The sequence below is a fragment of the Castanea sativa genome, chromosome 2 (genome assembly GCF_040712315.1).
Source record: "Castanea sativa cultivar Marrone di Chiusa Pesio chromosome 2, ASM4071231v1".
Classification (NCBI taxonomy): domain Eukaryota; kingdom Viridiplantae; phylum Streptophyta; class Magnoliopsida; order Fagales; family Fagaceae; genus Castanea; species Castanea sativa.
The window spans coordinates 15,317,716-15,343,612 of NC_134014.1; the positions used below are offsets into that span (position 1 = coordinate 15,317,716).

The 25,897-nt window shown below is 36.4% G+C and overlaps 2 protein-coding genes and 1 long non-coding RNA gene across 4 annotated transcripts; 2 read left to right on the forward strand and 1 right to left on the reverse strand.

The window, feature by feature from the left end:
• Positions 1 to 2,772: 2,772 nt before the first annotated feature.
• Positions 2,773 to 5,590, forward strand: LOC142623908 (uncharacterized). Its single transcript, XR_012842246.1, has 3 exons — positions 2,773 to 2,892; positions 4,056 to 4,144; positions 5,205 to 5,590. It is a non-coding gene; the product is annotated as an uncharacterized LOC142623908 (long non-coding RNA).
• Positions 5,591 to 14,644: 9,054 nt separating this feature from the next.
• LOC142624043 (uncharacterized) lies at positions 14,645 to 17,426 on the forward strand. 2 transcript variants are annotated; one of them, XM_075797542.1, is made up of 6 exons: positions 14,645 to 14,865; positions 14,963 to 15,092; positions 15,997 to 16,136; positions 16,216 to 16,578; positions 16,808 to 16,870; positions 16,968 to 17,426. In XM_075797542.1, exons 1-6 carry the CDS (start codon positions 14,755 to 14,757, stop codon positions 17,202 to 17,204), a joined length of 1,044 nt encoding a protein of 347 aa, XP_075653657.1. In that variant the 5' UTR covers positions 14,645 to 14,754; the 3' UTR covers positions 17,205 to 17,426. The 2 variants fall into 2 exon arrangements, with proteins under 2 accessions (XP_075653657.1, XP_075653658.1); XM_075797543.1 differs by having other exon boundaries at positions 14,651 to 14,865; positions 14,966 to 15,092.
• Positions 17,427 to 20,921: 3,495 nt separating this feature from the next.
• Positions 20,922 to 24,889, reverse strand: LOC142623343 (protein TRIGALACTOSYLDIACYLGLYCEROL 4, chloroplastic). The gene is made up of 5 exons (XM_075796740.1): positions 24,556 to 24,889; positions 23,629 to 23,881; positions 22,744 to 23,107; positions 21,862 to 22,193; positions 20,922 to 21,291 (listed from the first exon to the last, which is right to left on the reverse strand). The coding sequence occupies exons 1-5, from the start codon at positions 24,813 to 24,815 to the stop codon at positions 21,094 to 21,096; spliced, it is 1,407 nt and encodes a 468-aa protein (XP_075652855.1). The 5' UTR covers positions 24,816 to 24,889; the 3' UTR covers positions 20,922 to 21,093.
• Positions 24,890 to 25,897: the final 1,008 nt, after the last annotated feature.

Sequence of the window (25,897 nt, forward strand, 5' to 3'; positions counted from 1 at the left end):
ATCAAACAAGCAACACAATTTGCATAACTCTATTAACAAATAGGCCATATTGCCATGTTGGTGGAACAAATATGACTTGTTTCTCTAGGATTAATAAAAAAAATTAAATAAAGAAAGCTTATACTAGTTAATTGGATGATGTGGCAACGATGAGCACAACCTCAGTCCTTAACTTGACCTAGTAAGAAACCCTGAAACCAAGCCAGAGAATAGATGGTTTCATATTATTGAAACCCTAGTTTAGAGAGTGGACAGAGGTAGGTTTAGGTTTGAATTGGGTAGCTTTAGCATTGGGCCGAGTTTACGAGGATCACAGGAAAGGGATGAGATCACAATAAAAGAAATAGGCCATCAAGCCCACATGTCAAACCCACCATAGGACAACATTCAAGACCCAAAAAAAAACAGCAGTGAGTCTGGATTGGAAAATTTAACCAATATGAACCCATCGTCACTTGGGCCTGGTCCACCTTCCCCAACTTCTACTTCTTCTAATCCATACCCCTTCTCAGATTTGCAAAAGGAAGGAATTTGGGATTTGGTTGATGGAATCTCTGCTACAACAATAGTAACAAGGAAATGATTCAGGGTGGAGTTTGGGAGACTTGGAAGAAATATTTGACAATGTCTCCTCTGTGGTTTCTGCCCCAAAAAAGGTACAAAAAAGTCTTCTCCAATCAATCTAGTTCAAACAATAGATGCAGAAGATCAAGTACTGAACCCAACATAGTTGTAGGACATTGGCAGCTACTAATTAAGGTTGTAGGGGTTAGAAGGAGAAAAGCAAAAAGGAGTGCTTGGGCTTATGAAGCTAAGGACTTCAGGGAGTTATCAAGTTTTATGGTGTAACTAGTAGCAAAGCAAGTTCAACAAATGGGGTTGTACAGGAGGCTTTGATGGAGGCAGTCACCAAAGCTAGAAACTATGGATTCCAACAGATTCTTTTTTTGACCAACAACAAGAATCTAGTCCAAATCACCAACAAGAAAAAGAAACTAGCTTGGCAAGAGAAGATTGATGAAGCCGAAAAAATCACCAGTAAATTACAAGCACTCCCAAACCGAAACAACACTTGCAAAAAGAAAAGAGAACCTCACAGAGAGCACCGATGTGATGCCGGCCAAAAACCCTTCGAAGGTCAAGTTAGAGTCTTTCTCGCAACCCTAGAGTGCCAGAGTCAAGTTAATTATGCGTACCTTGTTTTATAAGGGTTTTGGGGTATTTATAGTAGTGTAGGGCCGAAATATGCACCTTGGCGAAGAAGTACTTTCCTACTAGGAGAGTAATTTGTGGGTTTTGCGCATCTCTTAGAGTTCTTTTCCTTATAGGAATCTTTTCAATTAGGGCTAAACGTGTAGCTCAAGAATTCTCCTTATGGCGTATGTGTGGAGGTCAAGCAAAACCATATCAAACTTATCGCGAGACACAAGTTGATTCCGATTAGGAGTGCACAAAGCCTTGCCAATACCGACGGAGTCCAAATGCTACAACCGTCCACTACATGTCCTTGTAGCTTTTACTCGTCAACCCTCTTTATGTAAACACCGCTCCGTCGTAATTGATTGAAGAAAGATCTGTCTCATATTTGATCCTCTTCAAAGACTTTGGTTGCTGATCTGGAAATTCTTAATCAAAATGGATTGTGTTATCTATAAGTTGTCCCCAATGTAGTTCTTGGTTCTGATAATGCTGCAAATTTGGCAACTAGAATGCCAATTCACCAAAGCTGGGCTGACCTAACTATTTTGTACCCTTGATAAGCTCTGTGTCTCCCTTTCTTTGGTATCCAAAAAAAAAAAAAAACCTATCAAGTAAGTCTGAGCAAACTTGAACAACTATTTTGTGAATCAATCATAGAGATTAAAGAACGGTTTAGCGGGATGTTTAAAAATGAGATTGAGATAGTGTCCTAAATTTTTGGCTGAATAGAGAAGATAAAAGAAAAAACTTAAAACTTAGGAAAAGTAAATTACTCTTTTAACATACTTGTATTTTTTAATTTAAAATTGTTTAACTAAATGATAGAGGTATTTTATAGAGTTTAAGAATTTGTGTGAGGGTATTTTAGTACGCAAAAAGTTGAAAACCAAACTGAAAATCCTATTATTAATAGTGTGTGTATATATATATATGTGTGTGTGTGTGTGACTTAACATTAATTGAATAATGAAATGATTTTAGGTGAACCGGATGTAGTTTGGACGCAAGCTAAATCCTTAAATATTGTAGAATATACAATTGACTTTTTTATTAGTTGGGATAATTCTAACATCAGTTTACATCAAACTTCTATAGTAGCTCTAATTCATTGTTGTGAGAATAAAGTTGTATTTTCGAAATTTGAATGATAAAATTTTATGGATGAAAAATATGTTTCAGGAAAAAGAAGACTATGAAAAATAGTGGGCCGGTATTTGCGTATAGATCGCCTACTACAGTTTAAAATGGACCTGTAACAACTTTCTCGTCCACTGACCAAGATGATGGGCCGGTAGCCCGGTGTTTGCATCTCTGTGACTCTGTTTATGACCATATTCTCATCTCCAACCACTTCTCATTTTATCACTGCTTGTGGCTGTTCTCTGATCACTCGTCCTTGAGAATCTACTTTAGTTAGAGTGACGGTGAGCCTATTAAACAAAGTCACAAGCCTGCCATTGAAATGTCTCTTCCGCTTAACTGTATACGTACCAATCCTTCTTATCACTGTGACTTTTTATATCAGTGTCACTGGCATTGTGTTGTGACTTGTTTTATCATTGTCAGAGAGAGAGAAGAGAGACAAGGAATCCTTTCTCTTTATATAGGGACGAAGAGTTATCACTAGTGCATGCATTCAGTGGTAAGATGGAGGAGCTTCCCCAAGACTTCTTTGTTCTCCACCAAGTTTAGGTAGTTCTTGAGTTTTTACTTTTTCATTTTTCTTCATCATGTCAAGGTATTTCTTGAGTTTCAGTCTTATTACAATGCAAAGTTTTGGAGCATTTTGCGTTCTGGGATTTGCTTAAATCTGTAATTTTGAAACAATTTGCCCCCATTAATATAGTCTCTTAAATGTATATTTGGTGTTACTTTTATTTTTAAAATGCATATTTGCTTTATTGGTCTTGTAGAATCACAAATCAGGTGTATAATGCATGCATAAATATTGAAACACTAACAATTTGGAGAATTTTCTTGTTCTAGCAGTGTGTGTTGTGTTGTAGTTTTTAGGGGTGTGCAGCTAACTCACCAAAACCGACCCGACCTATCGGGTTGGGTTACAAAATTTTTTTTGATAGTGAGTTGGATTGGGTTTGGGTTTGGGTCATAAAATTCTAAACCCGTCAAACCCGACCTAACCCACCCATATATTTAATATATATATTTAAAATATATTATATAATAAATAATTTTTTTAAAATAACTAGCTCTTCCTATCGTATATAAATTAGTTCACATAAACCCTAGTAAATTACTATTGTTGTTTAGTTTTTATTGTTGTTTTCCTTTAAGGAATTATAGTGATATTACTCTTTGGGTTTTTTAAATATATTTATATTTATATTTTTTTTCTACTCAATTTAATAATAATAATAATAATAATAATAATAATAATAATAATAATAATAATAATAATTTGTTCAACCCATGGATTCAACCCGACCCATGTGAGTTGGGTTGGGTTGAGTTGGGTTGGATTGGACTTATGTGATGGATTGGATTGGATTGAATTGTTTTTTGACCCATCATAGTGGGTTGAGTTAAAAAATCCCTTTAATTCTTTAACCTAACCCAACCCGACCCATGCATACCTCTAGAAGTGCTTATTATTGGTTATTAGTATTTGTGTAATGATAGGATGAATTGTTACGCAGTTTGAAAAGCTTTAATTGAAATGGATCTATTTCATGGTTTAGATTAAATATTATAAATTTAAGATAAGTCTTGTCATTTTGTTGAACAACATTTATGTGTAGTGATTGTTATTATATATTTTTTCAAGGTATTGAAAACTGATGTAGTGTTCTTTTTACTATTGTATTCTTAACTACGTTGTCTTATTGGGAATCAAGGATCTGCACATCGTAGAAGTTTCCAGCAATGTGTGGATGCTCTTTGTGTGGGATGGAAATAATACTCTTCCACTAAGCTTGGATATGATGTAAGTATTTATTCATTCACACTTTTTTTAACGGTTATACTTATACCTAGTAGCTTAGTACGTCAAAAAAAAAAGTCCTAGTAGCTTAGATTCAGCGTTCACAGGCTTGGTGGATAGGCCTAGATAAAACTATGTGAAAAACTCACTTATCTACCGTTGGAGTATCATTTGCTATTTTCTGTGCCTTTCCAATAAGTTTGGAGAGTTGAGATCGAACCAATGGTAAAGGAAAACCAGAAAGTGTCTCAGGGTCCTTTCTAGCACTGCATTCCAGTGAACTAAAAACGGGGACACAATGATGGTTAATAGTGGCTTCAACCATGGTTCTAGCCTGACTGTAATAAGCTTCTATGTTCCCTCTGTTTGGCATGATACCTGTTGTGAATTGCTTTAGTTGTACCTTTTATTATTCTTCCATGTTTGGTTTGAGAATGTGCTTGTAGAGACCCGTTGGTGATATTGATAAGATGTATTGTGTTCTCTATTTCAGTTGAATGTGAGTCTTCAGATGTCCCTTTCAAATATAAAAAAGCCATTGTAATTTCAAACATTCTCTTCATGGATTCAAAATTTTCAACTTCTAGCTAGTCTCAGGTTTTTTCCTTATAGTGCGAACAGCTTTTGTTTGTGCTGTAGTCTCAGTCATGAAGAACAGAACCCACTTCCGTTTCACATTGAACAAAGTCCTCTACCAAGGCAGATCCTTTGTGCATTTTCTTGTTTTAGGACTGTCGTACCAGTGATGGCCACGAAAGCACATAAAAAGTCTGATCCGCTTTTTAAAGGTAGTGGCCAATGGCTGAAGATTTACCACAAAAGCATCTACATCAATGAGTGTATAGTCTTCTAAAATATAAAAATTCCTTCATTTTACACATTTTGGAAAAAAAAAAAAACAATCATATCAGTGGGTGTAAAATTGTGTATTTATACACAATTGCTACAATAACCGTGCATATATGTGGTAACGGTGTAACTCGTATATTTGATATTTTATTATTTTTTCCTCTTTCTTACCTTTGAGTCTCATCTTCACTCTCTCTTTCTCATTTCATCACAGCTCTCTCTTTCTCTCATCTCAACTCTGCACTACAAAGCTGATCAGCCTCTTCGATCCAACAATCCGATCAGCCTCTCCGATCATCTCAACTTGCTGTTGAACTCGCCGGTGATTCCGACGGGTTTGTTCTATTTGATCGTTGATGGTGGCTGTTAAAGTGCAGTCTGGATTGTGGTATGGTCTTCTGAATCATTTGTCTGGAGTTAGATATCTGTCTAATGATGATGATACCGTTTTGCAATATATGAGTTAAGGGTAATTTTGTTATGGATATTGCAGAAAATTGGATTATTATCTGTTTGTATTGTTGCAATATTGTTACATATTAATTATGCAACTTAAATAATCAGATCCTTTTATAGGCAAGGAATGGGGAAACAAGGTCATTTGCCATCACAGGGCAGTCCTTATTATCTAACTGGTATATGTGTATATTTTTTTTAGATGTTTTAAACTTCTACTTCGCTCACATTCTTTAGTTAGTTCTTTTTGGTCTCAACTATGGAAGATGAGTGAGATGGAATAGTCATACTAATGACTATTTACACTTGTCCTCATTTGTTCTTAGTGGTAGATGATGATAATGAGCCATTTGCTACAATCATGGATCTTCTCATTCATCCAAAGGAATCTTAACGCATTTATTGTTGGAAAATATGGCTAAATAAACAAGTTTTGATTCAACAATACAAACCCTAAAAAATTCGCAATGACAAAAATAAATAGATAGAGTTAGAAAGATCTCACAAACTATAGAATCACGCAAAATGCGTTGTCTTTAAAGGTTGATTCGTGCCACCCGGAGTAGAACTCGGTGTGAATGGCTCTCTTCGCTGAACAACCTCCCAAGATTAGACCATAGTAATTTCTTTAAGTTGATCACACACTCAAGCAAGAAGAACTAGGAACAACCTTACTTGCCTTTGCTTTCCTTAAAAAAAAATTGAAGCTGAAATTTTTGTGCAACAAAACCAGAGCAAAACAGAAAGATACGGCTAGAGAAGATGAGAAAAATATATGAGTATTGAATAGTGTGATTTGTAGGGTTTATAAGCTAACTAATGTGAGGGCTGATGGGCTGCACCAATGGTTACTGTGCATGCCAACGGGCAGCACATTAAATGCCCCAATGGGCAAAACCAAATTGGGCTAAAGCAAAAGAAAAGGAAAAGGAATGAGACCCAAGAGATAGAGACAAGCTTAAATCCAACCCAAGCTCAACTCTAACCTTTAGCTCATTATCTTTCAATCTACCACTTAAGTGATGCTATGGTTTATAAATCTACATGAGACTCTAACCAATGTGGGACACAAGCATAGTTTAACGCTCTGTTTGTTTCAACAATGATATTTTCTAGAAAATGAGTTATTTTCTAAAAAACATTTTTTTATAAAACTATCTCATTTTCCAATGTTTGGTAGCAACTTTAAATGAGTTGAAAAACAACCTCCTAACTTCCTTTATTTAGCTTGTTGTGAGATAGAGTTGTTTTCCAAAAAAATTTAATGGAAAACAATTTCCAAAAATAAACCATACTTTTTATGTTGAGCAAAAATAGTTTTCCTTTGATTCATCTGTTTTTTATGCTACCAAACACTGGAAAACAAGGAAAACTATTTTTACACAAGATTTACCACTTAAACAAACGGAGCATAAGAGTTTGAAACACGTACACCAACATTTATTACTGTTAGAACTTTCATGCCACTTTATTATAAATATGCAATTGATTGATCATGAATTAACTACAATATTTGTTAAAGATGTTTAGCTATTCTTAAGTCTAGTGTACCTATTGTGTTTATTATATTTACCGTTATCTAATAAAACCTATTGCTTGTAAAAAGAATATATTTATTAAAGAAGTTTAATAAATACAGGATATATTAAAAAGAATATATTTATTAAAGATGTTTAGCCATTCTTTTCCTTGTATCATATAGGATGATACTAGTGTCAAATGGTTTGTTCGTGTGGTAGCAGTTTGTCCATCTCAGGCAAAAGACTTTTGTATGCTTGTTGGATAGGATGGGTTAAATATTAAACGACTTAACTATGAGAATACACGCCTTAGAGCAACCACATCAACTCGTTTATATTACACATTCATTTTTACACTAAAAACCTACTTTTTCTATTTTACACATTCAATTTTACAAAACACCCACATCAGTTCATCTATTCTACACATCTTTTAATTAAATAATCAATTTCCTCACATTTTTTTTATTATTTCTCTAACTACCGATATATATACGCGCCTCTCTCTCTCTACCCATTTTTGTGTGTTGCTCTCTCTCTCTATACCCACCCTTTCCCCTGAAAAACTCTCCCTTTCCCTGAAAAACTCTCCCTCCGAATCAACTCTCCCTCTCCCCTGAAAAACTCTCCCTCTCGATCAACTCCCTAGCTCCGATCCACAAGCTCCGAGCTCCGATCCGCTCTGATCCACAAGCTCCAAGCTCCGATCCAAGCTCCGAGCTCCAATCCAAGCTCCCATCCGCTCCGTTCCACAAGCTCCAAGCTTCGATCCAAGCTCCAATCCGCTCCGTTCCACAAGCTCCAAGCTCCGATCCAAGCTCCAATCCACTCCGTTCCACAAGCTCCGAGCTCCGATCCCAGCTTCGATCCACTATCCGAGCTCCGATCCACGATCCACGAGCCACGAGCTCCGATCCACGAGCTCCAATCCAATCAAGCACCGTCGTTCCTATCAAGCACCGATCTGTGTTTGTGTATCTCTGTTTTTTTTTTTTTTGAACAAGTGTATCTCTATGTCGTGTTGATTTTTCTGTGTGGATGGGTTTGTGTGCGGGTGTGTTTGTGTGCATATGAGGAAAAAGAAGAAGATAAGCAGTTAACTGTTTGTTGAGCACGGAGAAGAGAGAGAAAAAATGAGTGAACGGAAATTAATAAAATAATGTATTAACAAGCTACAGTAACCGTGTAAATATACACAGTTACTGTAGCTCGTGGATGGATTTGTACACTTTTGCATATTTTTACACCCACTGATGTGTGTGTTTTTTTGCTCAAAATGTGTAAAATTGGTAGTTTTTTGTATTTTAGAAGATTTTAAATGGACTGATGTGGTTGTTCTTATTATGCGGTGACAATGGTAATGCCAAAATAGTATTGTAAAGTTTTATCTTTCAAATAAAATTTTCATATTTGGCCCTTTACTTTTGTTATTAGTATTAATTAATTAATTTAATTCTCTTGACCTTTTTTTATAACTTTTTTTATACAAGGTATAATTTATACTTTAACCTAATCTAATGGCCTGTTTGGAAGTTAAAAAAAGGAGGGGGAGTAGAGTAGAGGGAGGGAGAGTAATTCAATTCCTTTGTTTGGAAGTTTTTTAAGGAAGGAGGGGGAGGGATTTGGAGGGGTTTCAACTACCTCTAACCCCTCATTTTTAATTCCCCCAAATTGGAGAGATTTGGAGGGAGAATAGAGTAGATAAATTATTAACCGTATGAATTCTCCAATTTACCCTTTTTAAATTAACAAAATTACAAACCGATTATATCTTTTGTTTGTTTTCTGAGAAAATTTAAGTGAATGGAAAAAATAAAAATAAAAATGATTTGCTAATAAACAGGACCTCACAGTTGTACATTCTCACCGTTTGTCGGCGCCGAAACTTTGCTCAAAAACCGGCCGGTCGCGCCTTGGACTAACCGTCGGCATCACCTCGTTTGTATTCCGATGAGGACCAAGCCTCGATCTGTGAAGCTCTTAGGTGGCGATTCGTTTCCACCGCGACTAATGCAGCTCGCCGGAGACCTTGCTGGCTTCATTACGACGATCGAAGTCTCGCCGTTCCGATCGTAAACGAAGTTCTGAAAAAGGCCTTTGAGTTGCAGAGCTTCGAGAATATGCTTCAAAGTCTCCAAATCTTAGAATGGTTCTTCAATCCCTCGCATCGATTCGACGACAAAAACGCACCGTTTTTCAACGCCGGAACTCTGCATAGAAACCTGTCGTTGATCGGGGGCATAAGACGGCAGCCGTTGATCGTGGTTGCTTGACTTGCTTCCTATGTGAAGCTTCTTGAATTTTCCATAAATAAAGAAAATTTATTTTTATTTTTATTATAATTATAATTTTTTGATTTAATAAAAATTAATTTATAATAGTTAATATTAGTTTTGTACTTTTATTAGCGGTATTTGATGGAATGAGAATGTTAATTAAATAATTATTTAATTTAACAAATTAATCATAGATCAATGTTGCAAGTCTATTTTCAAATAGGGGTAAATTTGTCTATTTAAATTATTTCCTCTCCTTTTTATCTTAATTTTTAAAACATCCAAATAAGAGGAAGAGCTAATTACTCTCTTCCCCCTCACTAATTATAAAAACATCTAAACAAGGTAGAGGATAACCATTCCCCTTTACTCTCCTCTCCACTACTCTCCTCCCCTCTACTCCCTTCTACTCTCCTCCCTCTCTAAACTTCCAAACAGGCCATAAGTGTATATGTGTGTGAAACTCCATTTTTTGGAGACTTGAACCTCAACCCTTACCCCCACATCCCAAAAACACTTATATTTGTAGAGTGACCACCACACCAAGGGTCCGCGGTGGTCTCTTGACCTAATTCTAAAGGTTGTAGAAATTAATTTAATTCTCTTGATTCCAATAGGTTGTAGATGAAGTTTTTTGGGAGTTCTATCTCTATTGATGTTCCAGTGGGATCTTTAAGCCTTCCAATGAGGTTCGCAATTGAGTCATTAACGATATTAGCCATGTTGTTGTCGGTGTTCGATTCAACCATCAGCAGAGTAGACTTTAGAGAAAGTTTCTGTTTCTTTGACAATGAGAAGGTTATGGTAATAGAGAGAGAATCATAGAAAAAGGGATTGGTTTCGATCGAGGCACGATTCTCTCTCATGTTTGCGTCCCTCTTTATAAAACAGGGGTCTATACTTGGAAAAATTACTTAGGGTCTTTGAGGAAGAAGATGGTGATTCTATTCGGAGTTTACAATGGATAGAATGTTACAAGAATGCTACATAACCAAATTGATAGAGCTTTAAATGTTCATGGTGGGCTGATTAGGCTCTACTTAGATCAATTGATTTTCAATTGATTTAGTCTATTTACACAAAAATATTGGTGTTTTGGCTTGATAATAAAGAGCAAAGTGAATGTAATAAAATAAAATTTTATTGCTAAAAAAATGCTTCTTTTTAGAAGTTGTAAAATCATTGTAAATTAAATTTATTTTTGATGAAAAGCATGTCAAATTTTGGTGTTTATCTCTAGTAAGTTCTTATATATTAGCTAGCACTTGTTGGTAGTGGTGGAGCTAGGATTTCAAGAGGGGGCAAAATTAAATGTTATCTCAATATTTATTATTATGACAATGTTTCTCCATAAACTCAATTAACTACGTGTATATATTTCATAGCATTTAAAAAATAATAACAATCAAATTATAGTTAGTAACAATCATTTTTTTTTAATACAAGATAGAATTTCTACTCTAACCTAATCTAAATGTATATGTATGTGAAGTTTTCTCCTAGAGACTTGAACCCTGACCCTTGCCTCTCACACTTTACAAGCATTTATATTTGTGGACACTGCACCAAGGGTACGCGGTAGTAACAATCAAATTAAAAGACTAATCTAAATACAAAATATTTAATTTAAAATAAATTGAGAAAATAAATTATTCTAAGACAATTAAGAATATAACAATATATCTATGAAATTGTATTAATGATTTAATGTTTTGAATTCTTTAAAAAATGTATGTGCGATTAAACATTTTTTTTTTTGAAGTAGTTAAAATTTAGGTTTGTAGAAAGACTACGAAACTGTGAAAAATTCCTTAAATTAACAATTCACCCCATGAGTCATTAAAAAATTTTAAATCACATATTATGGTTTTTGATGATGCAAGAAATTGTGTGGGCCTTTTTTGCAAATGTTGGGCTGGGCCGCCTCCTGCTGCACTAGGCCCAAAGTTTTCTGGATTGGGGAGTTAGGACCGGTCCAATAGCAACCCTCTTTGGTCCGGCTTGTGCGCAAACAATGAGTCCAAGTCCCAGGGAAGACGCTGCAAAGTGGGCTTATTCCTTGTTTCTACCGCAGAAGGAACTTTTCCCCAGTTTCTGCCGCAAGTCTGACTTTTTTGTTGTGCAGTAAAACTGCCTGCTGTCAAGCCTTCTGCTATGCAATAGAGCTGTCTGCTGTAAAGCCTTCTGCTGTGCGATAGAGCTGTCTGCTGTAAAGCCTTCTGCTGCGCAATAGAGCTGTCTACTAAAAGTGAAGCTATCTACCTTACAGTAAAGCCTTATGAAATATGAATGACTACTCTTCGTTTTTTACTACAGAAATGTTTTTCTACTTCCTTCACATAAATAAATCTAAAACCCAAAGAAAATACTAATCAAGCAAGTGTTAGCTTACATGGGTTAGCATATTCTCAAATATATACATACATATATTCATAAATATACTTATACGTATACACAGAATGTGAGAAACAAAATATATGTATATATGTACTTATGACAGGATAATGGGTCAAAAGTAAAACACGTAATAACAAAAATAAAGAAGAAAGCTTTAGCAGAAAAAGTTTAGTTAGAATAGTAGCTAACACGGTAAATATAGTGAAAAGTGCTGCAGTAGAATAACTAGTACAACAAGTAAAAATATTACAGCAGGACAACTGATGCGGCAGACATGATAAAAAAAAAATGCTACAATAGGATAACTAAATACAACAGATATAAGTTTTAATGAGTGAAATCGAATATATTTGCAATAAAAATCAATTGTTGAATCTTCTCATAGAATAAGTAAACCAAGAAGGAATCCAAACCCCAAATTGAACAACCTTGTCATAGGCTCCTGCCATAAGCTTTTGCCATCAAAGTTGTGCATTTTGGAGAATAGGCCTAAATGGCTACTAGCTATCACTTTTTGGAGATTTCAAAGAATGGGTTTGCTAAGAAGGAGGGAAAAAATGGTCTATTGATGCATACCTCTATTCCTGCCGCGTTTTCTCTCTTCTTTTTACTACTTTCTTTCTTTCTTTCCGTTCTATTTTTTTACTCTTAGTTTCCTTACTACTCTCTTGTGGTAAGTTGTTTTTCTTACTTGGGTTTTTTCCTTTAGGTGCTTCCTCTCTTGGGTCCCCTTCCTATTGGGTCTCCCATGCTTACTGCCTCCATCTCTCATCCATGGTTACCTCATTTTATAATGAGCTAATTCAATGAGATTTCTCCCTTTTACCCCTAGGGCTTCACCAATTGTTTTTGGTTCGCTGTGGGCATCCATTCAGGACTACCCACTGACCCATTGGTTGCCCCAACCACTGCCATTGCTCAGTTTGTTTGCTGCACCATTCTCATTTCACAACAAAATTCCTTTTGCTTGTTCTTGCTGTATATTTCTACCTCTTGGTTCATTGGGCTAACCCACTACCTAGCTCTATGGCATGCATCAGATGGTCCCAACAATTTATTACTTCTTTTGTGTAAGATACCATCCCAGCAAGATATACTCCCAAAAGAAGTTATGGCAAGAAACCAAATATAGACCCCTTTTTCCCCCCACCACCAAACTACACCCTCTGAATCTCCTTGATTGTGGGCCCACCTCCCTTGTATTGGCTGGGTACAGGTTGGTGGTGCCTCGGCCTTTCTGTGCTTACTCTGTTGTCTTCTGTTTTTTGTCTCCCATGCCGTTTCTGCCGTAGCAGATTTGTTTTGTTTCTGCCTGCTGCATGTTCTTTGTCTTATTTCATCATGCGTTTCCTACTGCGTTTGTCATTTTCCTTTGGTTTGACTTTTCTTTCCTTCACGTGATTCCTACTGCTGACACTTCCTGCCGTTCCTTATCGTGCTTCTTCATATTAGCTTTCACGCCTATCTTTTTTATCCAAAAGGATTTGGGCCTTCATGGGCCAAATAATGTTAATTGGATCAAATGGTTTTGGGCCCAATTTATCTTCATCTGCCGAAACCATTCTGTCAGAAAACTGTATTATGCGGCAGATTTGTATTGCTGCAGCTCACTTTCTCATGCATTTCTTTCTTTAGACCTCTCTTGCTCTTTGGTCTTCTTGGTGGGCTATTTAGGCCTTACTTTTCATTGGGCTGTCCTTCTCATAGATTTGCAAAAATGGGCATCAACAAAAATCAACAGTTGAGCTCCTCGTCGTAATGGATGGACGAAACTGTGATTGGGGTCGTCTCTGTTGGAGGAAAACCTGCAAAATGAACTAGGTGGAAGAGTAACATGCCGGTATGGCATTAGCCAAACCGCTTTCAAAGTTTAAGTCAGTAAGGGAGAAAGATTTTAAAGAGAATAGACTAAAGAGTCATTTTTGTAGAGTATTTGTGTGTACCTTTAACTTTTGTTGTCTTCTCTTTTTGTAGTTGCGTCAATGATTTGCTATATTTATGTTCAATGGCTAGTACGTTACAAAATCTTTGTCTAAAGTTCACAACTCACTCTGTGAGTGTTGTTCCGTCCGTTACTCTTTGTCATCAATGAACGTAATAAATGCGTATCGTCTTCTCTTGGTAATGACAATCTCCTATTAATGACGATCATAAATTTCTGACTCATTAGTTTTCATCCCAAATGCAAAGTAAATTAAAGTAGATTTTTTTAAAGGTCTGTACACAAAAAGAAGGTTCTTTCAATCTTTTCATCCTTGACTTTTTATGCATAAATAATAATAACTCTACATTCATCCGGCAAAGCAAATAAATTTCATAATAGGGAATTACGTGGCCGGTGGCTCACTAGTATGGTGAATCGATGATTGAGTGTTCTCCTAAATGTGCAATGTGCTTTGCTATAGACTTATAGGAATCTTCTTTTTCTCCTCTCTTGCTCATATTGTGCTGTTACTTTCTCAACATAGGTGTCTCAGTTGCCTGCAATATGGTGTACATTTGGTTTTATTATGCTCAATAAGTTAAGGAGTGGTTTATTGAATTTTTATGCTTTGTCGCATGAGGTTTGGTCTAAAATAAAATCATTAGAGTTATCAATTAAAGTTTGTAGGCTAAATTGTGATGAACCAAGTCACGAGTTGAATTGTAATTTTGCCAAAATTATAATGTCTTGCTTCGTAGTCACTATTTGGTCGATGTAAAGACCTAATCCATTACATAAACTCATATCTCAAAATACTAGAGGCTTGAAAACAGGAAAACTTTGTGAATAAGGAGTGCCTGTGGTGTTTGGTTAGTATGAAGAAAGTCCAAATTTTGGAGCAAAAATTTGTCTAGTTGAGAGAACTTTGTAGGGAAACAAAAAGAGAAAGTCCAAAGAGAACAACCTTTGACTATGAAACGACATCGTCCTAGGAAAATGCAATGCCACTGCCACCTCACCACGTTCTACCTATGTATTTGTCTAGTATGTCAAGGGACAAAACGTCTCGTTTCGATAACAATTTTAAGATAGCATTATTAGCATAGCACCGCACAGCTGAGCAGACAAATTCGAAGAAGAAGAAGAAGAAGAAGAAGCACAGTGTGGGTCTTAGCAAAACAAAGCAAAGAGATGAGCTATGCTGCGGTTGTGGTAGGGTCAGCCTTTGTTCCTTCTCTTCCTCTTTATCCTAATGCTACTCCAAATCCAAATGGGTCTCTTCCTTCACCCAATAATACTTCGGTAATTGACAAAAATTTTGACATTTGCCTTTTACTCTCTCTCCCTCTGTCTCTGTGTTGTGTGTGATGTGGAACTCTTGTTAATTAATATTCTATAGCAGAACACGGGTGGTGTTGGTTGTGGTGGTGCAGAGGACCCTACCCAGAATACTATGAAGCCAACAGTTGCTGCTTCTTCTGGTTTTAAGTGGCGTTTGGTTATAGCATATGATGGCACCCGTTATTCAGGTTTTTCTTTTCTGGGTCCTCCATTTACCAATTTTCTTCATTTCTTGATATTGCTGCTACTGCGCTTCTTTTTTTTGTTGGAATTGTTAATGTTCGTATATTTATTTTCTTGGAACAAAATTATGATTAGACAAAAACACAACAAAGTAAACATTTCAACAAATAAATCCCAATTGAGGAAAGTGGAAACTGATTTCTTATCCTATGAATGGCTAGTCTTATCTTATAGGACATTAATCAAACAAAGGATCCTAGGGAAGCTTTGAAATGCTAGGAAGCCTTCATTATATTCTCTGTTCCGGGAAATCTTTTCAGGCATCTTCATCGTTTATATAGTGGTAATTAGGAAATACTGAATTTACAGAAGTTGCTCTGCACTTGGCATCACTTGTTGTGGCATTAACTTTCGATTGTTCATGTTAGAATCGTTTATGGGATTGAGAAAGTAAGAGAAAGCAGAAGCACATAAAAATTAAAGTAGTTTAGTTTAACAGCCTACATCCACAATTGAAAACTATTAACGGCTACATCTTTGCTATATTGAATTGTGTATCACAATGAACCCAAAGTAAGGTTTATGTAGGAATACATTCGGTTCATTGGTAACTTTAAAACTGCAGGTACCCATGGTATTTTCCAAAACCATGGTCTATGCATTTATGGTTTTGTCTTAATATATTCCAATAGTTCAAATTAAATCATTTCTACATCAATGAACGTATGCCTTTCCATGTAAAATTGCTACTAGGTATAATCATTATCAATTTCATGCTTCATTCTATGTTTTTCCTTTGTGATCCTTTTGGGCTCCAAAGAAGTCCACCATCCCAACATAAAATCAGCCTTGAAGAAATCAAAATTTCCAAGTTTTCCATTATCTTGAACACCATGAAATCTATTTCAGGTTGGCAATATCAGCAGTCACCACCAACCATACAGTGCATTGTGGAAAAAGCTTTAACTCAAGAAACAAAGCTAGAAAGGAAGGATCTCCTTTTGGTTGGTGCGAGCAGGACAGATAAGGGAGTTCATGCCTTGGGTCAGGTCTGACTTCGTTACTCTTATGGCGATTCACTTGGCATCCATCAACATACAACAAACTTATTATCAATTAAGCTTTCAGGTTGCACACTTTGTTACACCTTTCAACTATGACAGCTTGGAAAGCATTCACGCAGCTCTGAATGGTCTTCTTCCCTCTGATATCCGTGTTCAAGAGATTAGCCCTGCGATGCCCGAATTCCACGCTCGATTCTCAGCGAAAAGAAAGATTTATCATTACAAGATATATAATGACACCATAATGGACCCATTTCAGCATCGCTATGCTTATCACAGTGCCTATAAACTTAATGCTGCAGTCATGAGAGAAGCTGCAAGTTATTTCATTGGAAAGCATGACTTCTCTGCTTTTGTCAATGCATCCCACAATGATCGAGTGCGAGATCCAGTGAAGAATATATTCCGTTTTGATGTCATTGAAATGGTAATTGTCAGGCCCCAAAAACAAGTTTTCTATAATAGTATGGGTGCTCTTGGATGGCTGAAATCTATTTCACCTCAGATTATACATTCCACTAATTACTTCATTTTTTTTTTGTTATCTGTTTTCAACATGATACTAGCCAAAAGGCCCAATAAGTACTTACATGTTTTGAATTTTATATGAGGAATCAAGGTTTCAATGCTGATCAGTTTGTTGAATTTTTATCTAGGGAGCTCTTTTGCAGCTAGAAGTTGAAGGTTCAGGTTTCTTATATAGACAAGTGCGAAACATGGTAATTCTTTTGTCAATCCCATGTATAAAGAAGTTGTTGTATTATGCATTTAAGGTATAAGCATTTTTTAATTTTTTTTGTTTATTAACCATTTCAGGTTGCCCTGCTTCTTCAAATTGGAAAGGAAGCAATTCCACCTGATATTGTTCCCATGATTTTGGCAAGTCGAGATCGCAAGGAGCTGGCTAAGTATGCTTTGTCTGCCCCACCTCATGGGCTGTGTCTTGTAACTGTAAACTATAATGAAGAGCACCTAGGGCTTCCATCAGGTTGCCCCAAAACCAGTTTTGGTAGGCATCATACTATAAGCAAATGTAAGCTTCCATTTTACTGAAATCCAATTGCATTACAACAGAAAGAGGATAGGAAGATTATCATCGAATGGTGCATGCAGCCTTTAACTCTCCACTATTGGCAATTCATGGTAGGTATTGTTGGATTATCTCTTTTAAGCAGGGTGCATCATTAAGGGATAGACACTCTTTTCCTTATCTTTTTTATTGGAGACATTAGGTCATGTGACATGCAATGATAGAAAATATTTTAGTTTTCTCTTAAATGTTTTTGGTTGAGAGGATGGAAAGTGAAAAGATGGAAAAAGTGATTTGAATAAATTTACTATTACCTTTATTATATATTAGGAGAGGATAGAAAAGATTGTAATTAAGAGAGGCAATATAAAAAAATTTAGTAAAGAAACATTTTTTCTCCACTTTTTGCTCTCAATTTGGGAGGATGGTTTTTGGTGGGCCGAGTGGAAAACTCCACCCCACCCATTTTTCATCCCCCTCATTTTCACAACACCAAATAATGGAAAAATATCATTTTCAAGCCTCCCTCTTTTACACCCAACTAAACTGACCATAAAGCATAATAGATCCGGTTTAGATTATTACAAGAAATCGAAATTGAATTCTTGTTTGATGTTTCATCCAAAAAAAAAAAAAAGAACAAAAGAAAAACTTGTTGCTTGATGTTAATGATTCTCAATCTTGCATTTTCTTAGCTATGAAAATTTGCAAAAAATATTTTGACATTTCACCCATGCATGGGAGAAATTATTTGGTCCTCCTTGGTAGACGAGTATCACGGTCCTCCCAAGTGATGTGCACTAATAGAAAGCAGTCACATATTTTAAAAAAAGATGACTCAACCTTCGGGACTGCACTTACAATACGTAATTGAGCTAGAGCCTTAAAAACAAATGCACTTCACTTCTAACCCAAATTTACTTAGTTGCTTCTCACCAAAATTTTCCTAAACCGCCCAGGTCTCTTCTCTCTCCCTTCTTGCAGCATTGAAGGAATTAAATGAACAAGCTCTATGAGATTTTGAATTAACTTGGTTTTTGGACCTAACTTGATCCGGCTTGTTTCCTTCTTTTCCCATGGATGAGAAGTGAGGACACAATTACAAAGGTTATGGCGGTAAATTATGACTGAAGTGGTTGTTGGAATCCAAACACCACCATTGCAACTAACCATGACTGATTAGAGCATCCACATAAGTGGATGTATAATCTTCTAAAATACAAAAATCCCTCTATTTTACACATTTTGGCCCAAAAATCGCCCACAAGCTTTATGAGATTTTGAATTAACTTGGTTTTTGGACCTAACTTGATCCGGCTTGTTTCCTTCTTTTCCCATAGATGAGAAGTGAGGACACAATTACAAAGGTTATGGCGGTAAATTATGACTGAAGTGGTTGTTGGAATCCAAACACCACCATTGCAACTAACCATGACTGATTAGAGCATCCACATCAGTGGATGTATAATCTTCTAAAATACAAAAATCCCTCTATTTTACACATTTTGGCCCAAAAATCACCCATATCAGTGGGTGTAAAATGGTGTATAATTGTGCATAAATATTCAAATGCTACAGTATTACTGTAGCTGGTGTATTTGATATATTTTTTTTTCTCTCTCCAGCCCTCTCTCTTCTTCTCTCTGATCTGACTCCCCACCTCATTTGGGTTCCCTCTCTTTCCCAACGATCACAGCAACTCAGCAAAGAAGAAGAAGACAATTTTCCAACCACCAACTCAGCACAACCCAACTATCACCACCGCAACCTAAACCCGCCGAAAAACCCATTCCAAATCCAAACCAAAATCAATAAAACTAAATCCAACGGAAAACCTATAAGAAAAATTCAACAGAAACCCACATAAAAAACCCAACGGAAATTAGTCAGATCTGCTGCCGGATCTACCTTGCCGCTGCCGCCACTGCATCTACCTTGCTGTTATCGCCAGATCCAACCCAAATGGACTTAGATTGACATGGGTTTGTGTTGAAGTTAAGATTTTTGGTTTGTTTATGGAGTTTTTTGGTTTGTTAATGGAGTTTTCCGGTGAAGAAATGGGCAAAAAAAGAAAACTTGACCGGTGAAGAAAGATGAGAGAAGAAGAAAAAGAAAGGAAACTCACCGTGTGAGAGAAGGAGAGATAGAGAGAATAGTGTTCAGAAAAGAAAAAGTGGGAAAGTGGGTTTGACCAGGAGGTCGTGGAAATAATAAAAATTGATTATTTAAAGAAAATAGGGTGTATAATAGATAAACTGATATGGGTGTTTTAGATAAGTGGATGTGTAAAATAGAAAAAGTAGGTTTTAAATGTGTAAATTTGCAAAATTTTTGCATCCACTGATGTGGATGCTCTTAAGGTATGCTACAAAGACTCATTTCACTCTTCAAAGTATCATTTTCTTGCTCTGTTTTGTATATATGTAGCTTATAAATTTATAATATAGTGTCTTTTGCTTGTTTGATAAAAGGCCCAAAATGAATGAAATTTTAAGTGTTTTTTTTTTTTCTTTCTATTTATTTTTTTTCTACTATGAGCCTTTGTTTCTAGAGTTAAAAACAAGGGCTCATAGTCAGGAAAAGTAGCTAGAAAGAAATAAATAAAAAAGACTAAAAATTTCATTCTTTTAATACTTTCTCATCTTGGGCTTTTTATCAAATAGGTAGAACTGTAGAAGACACTATATTATAAACTACATAGAGACAAAATAGAGCAAGAAAATGATACTTTGAAGAGTGAAATGATTCTTTGTAACATACCCTAATCAGTCATGGTTAGTTGCAATGGTGGTGTTTGGATTGACAACCACTTCAGTCATAGTTTATAGCTATAATCTTTGTAATTGTTCCTCACTACTCATCCATGGGAAAAGAAGGAGTCAGGTCAAATTAGGCCAAAAAACCGAGTTAGTTAAAAATCTCATAGAGCTTGTTCATGCATAGAAAAATTCCTTGGGTTAGAAGTGAAGGGTATTTGTTTTTACGGCTCTAGCTCAATTACGTAAGGCAAGTGTGGTCTCAAGGCTGGGTCATTTTTTATATATTAAATGTGGCTGCTTGCTATTGGTGCACATCACTTGGGAGGACAGCATCACTCGTCCACCCTGAAGGACCAAATAATCTCTCCATGCATAATATCATTTGTGTTTAGCAAAAATCATTCTGTCTCAACTTTTTTTTTTTTTTTAATTTTTTCCCATAAAATTAAGCTAAGTTTGAAGTTATAACTTTTTATTTCACATTTAGCAAATAAGCTACTAAAAATTACTAGATATCAAAGGGGGAGAGGGAGAGAGACAATAGGGGGACTAAAGTAATGCATTAACATTTTCTTGGACTCAAGATTAGAAGGTTAATCTGGGAAGCTGATTATAGGGTACCTGACAAGAAAAAAGAAAAAGAAAAAAAAAAGCAAATCAAATTATAGTTCCAGAGTAACCAGACTACCAGGCACCAGCGCCGGCAGGGTGAAGCATAGAACTTGTCAAAGAATTAAAAAACCTGACAACATTAAAGCTATCCATCCGTGGCCTCAAGTTTAGTTGTAATATTTTCAAATTGTGTGGACCTCGGGTCAATTAAAACTAGGTTTAAAAGATATGTAATATAATGACAAATTGTTGCTTATCTAAGAAAAAAAAAAATCTGAACAAACATAAAGTGATCACATTGGAGGATGCAATAGGAATTAGGGAATCATTGCATGTCTCCTAAGATGATCAAAGGTTACCAGATTCATGAAAGACAAAGTGGCTTTCAAGCTGCTGCTTAAGTAGCAGACCAATCAATTTAGATAACCTTGATAAAACTAGTTGAGGTAATAATGGTCTTATGCACTGGGTACATGCATCATTTTTTTTACAATAAGTAGACTTTGCAGTTAACCTCTAAACACAAATATAAGAATGCAGCTCATGTCTCGAAAAAACGAAGTTCTATCATACATTCTCGGTGCTTTGGTGAATACCATGCCACTGCTTTTGCTGAACCAAGAACTTGCATTGAATATTCAAGGGCAAATACAGGTTCATCCACACGTACGGGCCAGTCTTGGTTCTCCAAATCAAGAGTGACTCCTGAATCGACTCTAAAAAGAAAGGGTCCAGCTATCTGAAAGTTGTACATTGAACTTGTCATGACTGGCAATGAGTTTATTAAAAGGCCTATAATGAAAAAAGAATAAAAAAGACAATGAAGATAACTTTTAAATTATTTCTCCTAGCATGTCACTTTGTTCAAATTTTAATAAGAACATCAAATGCTCAAAATAAAAGCAAACCATGTCCAAAATTTTATTAAATGAGCATAAACAAGGCCATTTATTGTTGGCAACTAATGTAAACATCTTGTTGCCATTAATAAGTTATACTAGAATTTAATATGGTGTTAGAATCAGCATGCAGCCAATATTTGTGAAAAAGTTTTAGCGAGAAGTATTGGATGCTTTCATTGGCAACTAATTTATTCAGGTCCAACAAGTAAAAAGGAAACAACGAATGCTAGTCTGTTCATCAACCAGCAGCTTTTGCAAAAAAGATAAGAGGAGTAGTGATTATGTTCTTTGAACCAAGGAGCTTCCATAGGCTGTGTTTCTATCTTTTGTAAATGAGCTCTTAGCCTAATCAGGAAAGTACTTAAAAAAAATACAAACATGGGATATGATGAGAGAAATGTAGGCACCTGCTGCTGAAGAGAAAGGGATGCATTGGGGCAGATAGTCTGAATATCTTCCAGACTTGCGTGTTGAGAATTCAAAAGATTCTGTGCTACACGTGTAGCACCTGCAACAAATCTTGAACCAGAAGGGAAATCCAAGCGGGCATGAAGCCGGGTGAGATCAAGGAATAGCCTTTGATAATTTCCATGCTGAGCTGTAAATGACACTGATGCAAACAGATCTGCTAGGAAGGCAGATTTCACTCCAGATGCCTGAAAAGAGAAGCCATTGGACTCCAGGGAATTGTCTTGTGTTCTAGCCGAGCAATCTCCAACAGAGGCAGTGAAAGCAGCACCTATATGTTTGAAACAATGACATCAAAAAGTTATGCGGCAAGCATATAATGAATTTTATGTATTCAAATGTATTATCATTGCAAGATATGAATTGCAATTGATCGTGATTCCTAGCATGTTCAGAATCCTAAGCAACAAATTAACTGGTTATGACTTATGAACAAATTATTGCCAGATCTTCTACATTGAGTCCAATGACTCCAACCTGAAAATTCAATGATGACATGATCACAAAGTGCAAATCACACCTCATAATAGAAATCCTATGATAGAGACTGTTAGATAGGAGTTGGATGGGAGAGCCAACAAGAGTACCTTAGACCAATTCTCTCCTTTATAAATTACAAAAATGCAACAGCAGAAGTTCAATGTCATTAATTCTGGCACCTGCAGTCACTTGCATGATACTAATAAAATAAAAGGTTTGATGTTTTTTTTTTTTTTCTTGATGTGTCCTAGGCTAAGGATTCCTCCATTGAAGCAGGAATTAACCTCACTATAATATCAAACTCTACAAATCAAAAGTGAGCAATGAGGGAAGTAGCTTACCAATAATCCCTGAAGCTGAAATGTGAGGATTTGAAAGGAACATGTCATATGGTTGCACTAGTTTCAACTTGGGAGCTTTACTCTTCCAAAAGTCAAAATTCTGTTTGAAAGAAAAAGCACTTTTGACAGAAAAGCCGGGAAGGAGAGTAGCAGGTGGTCCATGGATGGGTTGATGATCATCACCTTGGAATTGGGTGGGTGAGCCCGTGTTATGGTGCATACATAGATGATAACTGGCACCAGAGTCAGAAGCAAGAGAAGCCATATCAATGGCCAAGGATAACGGAACATCCCAATAATTGCCAGACTTGTCAACAAAAAGTCCAGGCGAAACTGCCTCCACTGTTAGGTTGTGATTGGGGAACTGCAAAATGGTACATCATACCCAAATGAAATCCTCATCAAGCAGGATTTTCAAAAATAATTTCATTCATTGTTAATAGTGGGTCTTAATTGAACCAACAATCTCACCCTCCACCTAGTAAGTCTTACAAGGAAGTGAAGGAATATTGTGCATCCGACAGATGCATCATCTCTCTCACACTATGTAAGCCCCACATAGTTTGGTTAAGCTACTAGCTCATTGACAAGTAAGATGCTTATTTAGTAGGAGAATAACTCAACATGTTATTACCGTTCTTTTTTTCTTCTCTTTTTTTAAATATATGATAGCATTTCAAACTTAAGGTGTATGGTCCGAGATTATTGCTCTTTACCAAAAAGTCAAGACAACATAGTCCCTTTCACGACAACAACACAGTTGAGTTAACTAGTCCCTTATTTGACAAAAGAGACTTCACTAGTTGATTAACTAGAACACACCACATAAATGCAATTTTAAGAACAATTAAAAAAAGCATAAAAAGAGGGAAATGCATTGTAAACCTTGTGATGGAGGATAGCTTTCTTCCGAGGCTTCTTGTTATCACCAAAAGTATAAGAATCCAAACTAAGAAGCAGTGTATCATCGGGTGTTAACATTAGTTCAGAAGAGAAACCAAGGGCATATAAGGAGTGATTCTGAAGGTGTCTCCCAATGGTTTGCAGCCACGAGGACACGGAATTTGGTGTTTCTCCACTCCCAGTAACAGAGGACATGAACTTCTGAACATTGAACTGACCCAACAAAGTCCCAAACCTGCATCACTTTTCAGAACCCCCCAGAAATATCAGCCCAAACATCAACATCAGTGGACACTTTAACTATAATTCTAATCACACAACAAATTTCACAAATTTGTGGGGAAATTAATAAAAAAAGGCCCAGAGTTTATACCCGTTTCACATTAAGTCACAAGTTTTAAATTTTATCAAATAAAGTCCCAAACTTATAAAACTGTTTCAACCCGAGTCATTTTTCATTTATGTTATTCAGTGTAGCAATGGAGTATTCACATAGGCAGTAAATTTTGATCTTCTAACATCACTTTCTCACTCTAAACAAAGTCATCTCTCTCAACCCTCTTGTTCAATGACTACCAAATTGATTTATGAACAAGCCATTCTTTGGTGAAACACAAAGTTTAGTAAATGGTTTTCTATACTTTTATCTACTGTTCATACCTACCCAGAATAACAGAAATGCTATACAAAGATGTACATACACAGGCCTTAAATTGAAACAATTTCATAAATTTTAGACTTCAATTGACAAAGTAAAAAACCTTGGACCTAATATAAAAAATGGGTTTATATTAAAATCATAATTTTTTTTACAACCTTAAGTTTTTTTTTTAGTTGTGAAATTTAATGTTTGTGTAGCATTGTTGTTGGGGTGAATAATAAAAGTGAGTAGTGGGGAGTGGGGAGTACCAGTTTTGAGAGAAGGGAATGGTGAGGGTGCGGTGGAGAGCGACGCCGTGAGAGGCGGCGGAGTAAGAGGGGACAAAAGGCATGAACATGAAGCGTTGCATGAAGTGGATCTGCTTAGCCCTCGATAGCCGAGTCCCTCTTGATACTCCCAATGGAATTGGGTCTCCCGGAGCGGGTCGGGCCAACCCATCGGCTGTCATGGCTGTTGACATGTCCAGCTCCCAAAAGCTTCCATCCATTGCCCATCTCAGCTTCCTCATCACTTCCTCCTCCTACTATTCGCCTACTCTCTTACTCTCTATGTTTAAACACCCACCAATATTTTTTTCTTTCTTCTGTTTTTTATGGGGTTTTAAAGGTTTAAAAGTTACTATCAAATCTCTCTCTCGCTCTCTCTCTGCAATTAAAGAATTTTACTTTTTTTATAAGCAAAAAAAGAGATCTATTTATATATCTAAGAGCAACCACATCAATTCTTTTAAAAATTTCATCTATTTTACATAAAAAAACCTACATTTTTTATTTTACACTATCACTTTTATAAAATCTTCACATCAGTTCCTCTATTTTACCCATCTTTTAATTAAATAATCAATACTTTTACAATTTTTTATTACTTTTCCTAACCAACAAACGCGCGCTCTCTCTCCTCTCATTTCTGATTTTTTTCTCTCTCTTCTTTCTCATTTCTGATTCTTTCTCATTTATGATTTTTTTCTCTCTCTCTTCTTTCTCATTTCTCATTCTTCTCTCTCGCTCTCTCTTTCTCTCCTTTCTCATTTCAGACTTTTTTTTCTCTCTCTCTACCAGCCCGTTTCAGATCATCTCTCTCTCTCTACCATCCCGTTTCAGATCATCTCTCTCTCTCTACCCGTTTCAGAATCTCTCTCTCTCTCTACCCGTTTCAGAATCTCTCTCTCTCTCTCTCTCTCTCTCTCTCTCTCTCGATTAACACTTCGATCTGCTCGGATCCGAGCTCCAATCCATGATTCACCAGCTCCGAGCTCTGATCCGCTCCGATCTGTCCGATCCACGAGCTCCGATCCGTCCGATCCACGAACTCCGATCCGCTCTGATCCATCAGCTCCGATCCGCGTCGATCCACCCGCTCCGATCCACTCCGATCCACCGGCTCCGATCCGAGCTCCGAGCTCCGATCCACAAGGTCTGATCCACAGCCACGAGCTCCGATCTACTATCTGTGTGTATCTCTTTTTTTTTTTTCTTTTTTTTTGAGAAGTGTATCGCTGTGATGATCTCTGTGTGTTTGTTTGTGGGTGTGTTTGTGTGCATATGAGGAAAACGAAGATGAACAGTTAACTGGGTTGTTGAGTACGGATAG

Excerpts from the sequence above, each read along its gene's own strand:
- LOC142624043 (XM_075797542.1), top strand. The coding sequence starts at position 14,755 with ATGAGCTATGCTGCGGTTGTGGTAGGGTCAGCCTTTGTTCCTTCTCTT. Across the intron at positions 14,866-14,962 it reads CTTCACCCAATAATACTTCG|CAGAACACGGGTGGTGTTGG; the intron begins GTAATTGACAAA and ends AATATTCTATAG. Across the intron at positions 16,137-16,215 it reads GAGTTCATGCCTTGGGTCAG|GTTGCACACTTTGTTACACC; the intron begins GTCTGACTTCGT and ends TTAAGCTTTCAG.
- LOC142623343 (XM_075796740.1), bottom strand. The coding sequence starts at position 24,815 with ATGAGGAAGCTGAGATGGGCAATGGATGGAAGCTTTTGGGAGCTGGAC. Across the intron at positions 22,194-22,743 it reads TTCAGCTTCAGGGATTATTG|GTGCTGCTTTCACTGCCTCT; the intron begins GTAAGCTACTTC and ends TCAAACATATAG. Across the intron at positions 21,292-21,861 it reads CCCTTTCTCTTCAGCAGCAG|ATAGCTGGACCCTTTCTTTT; the intron begins GTGCCTACATTT and ends TACAACTTTCAG.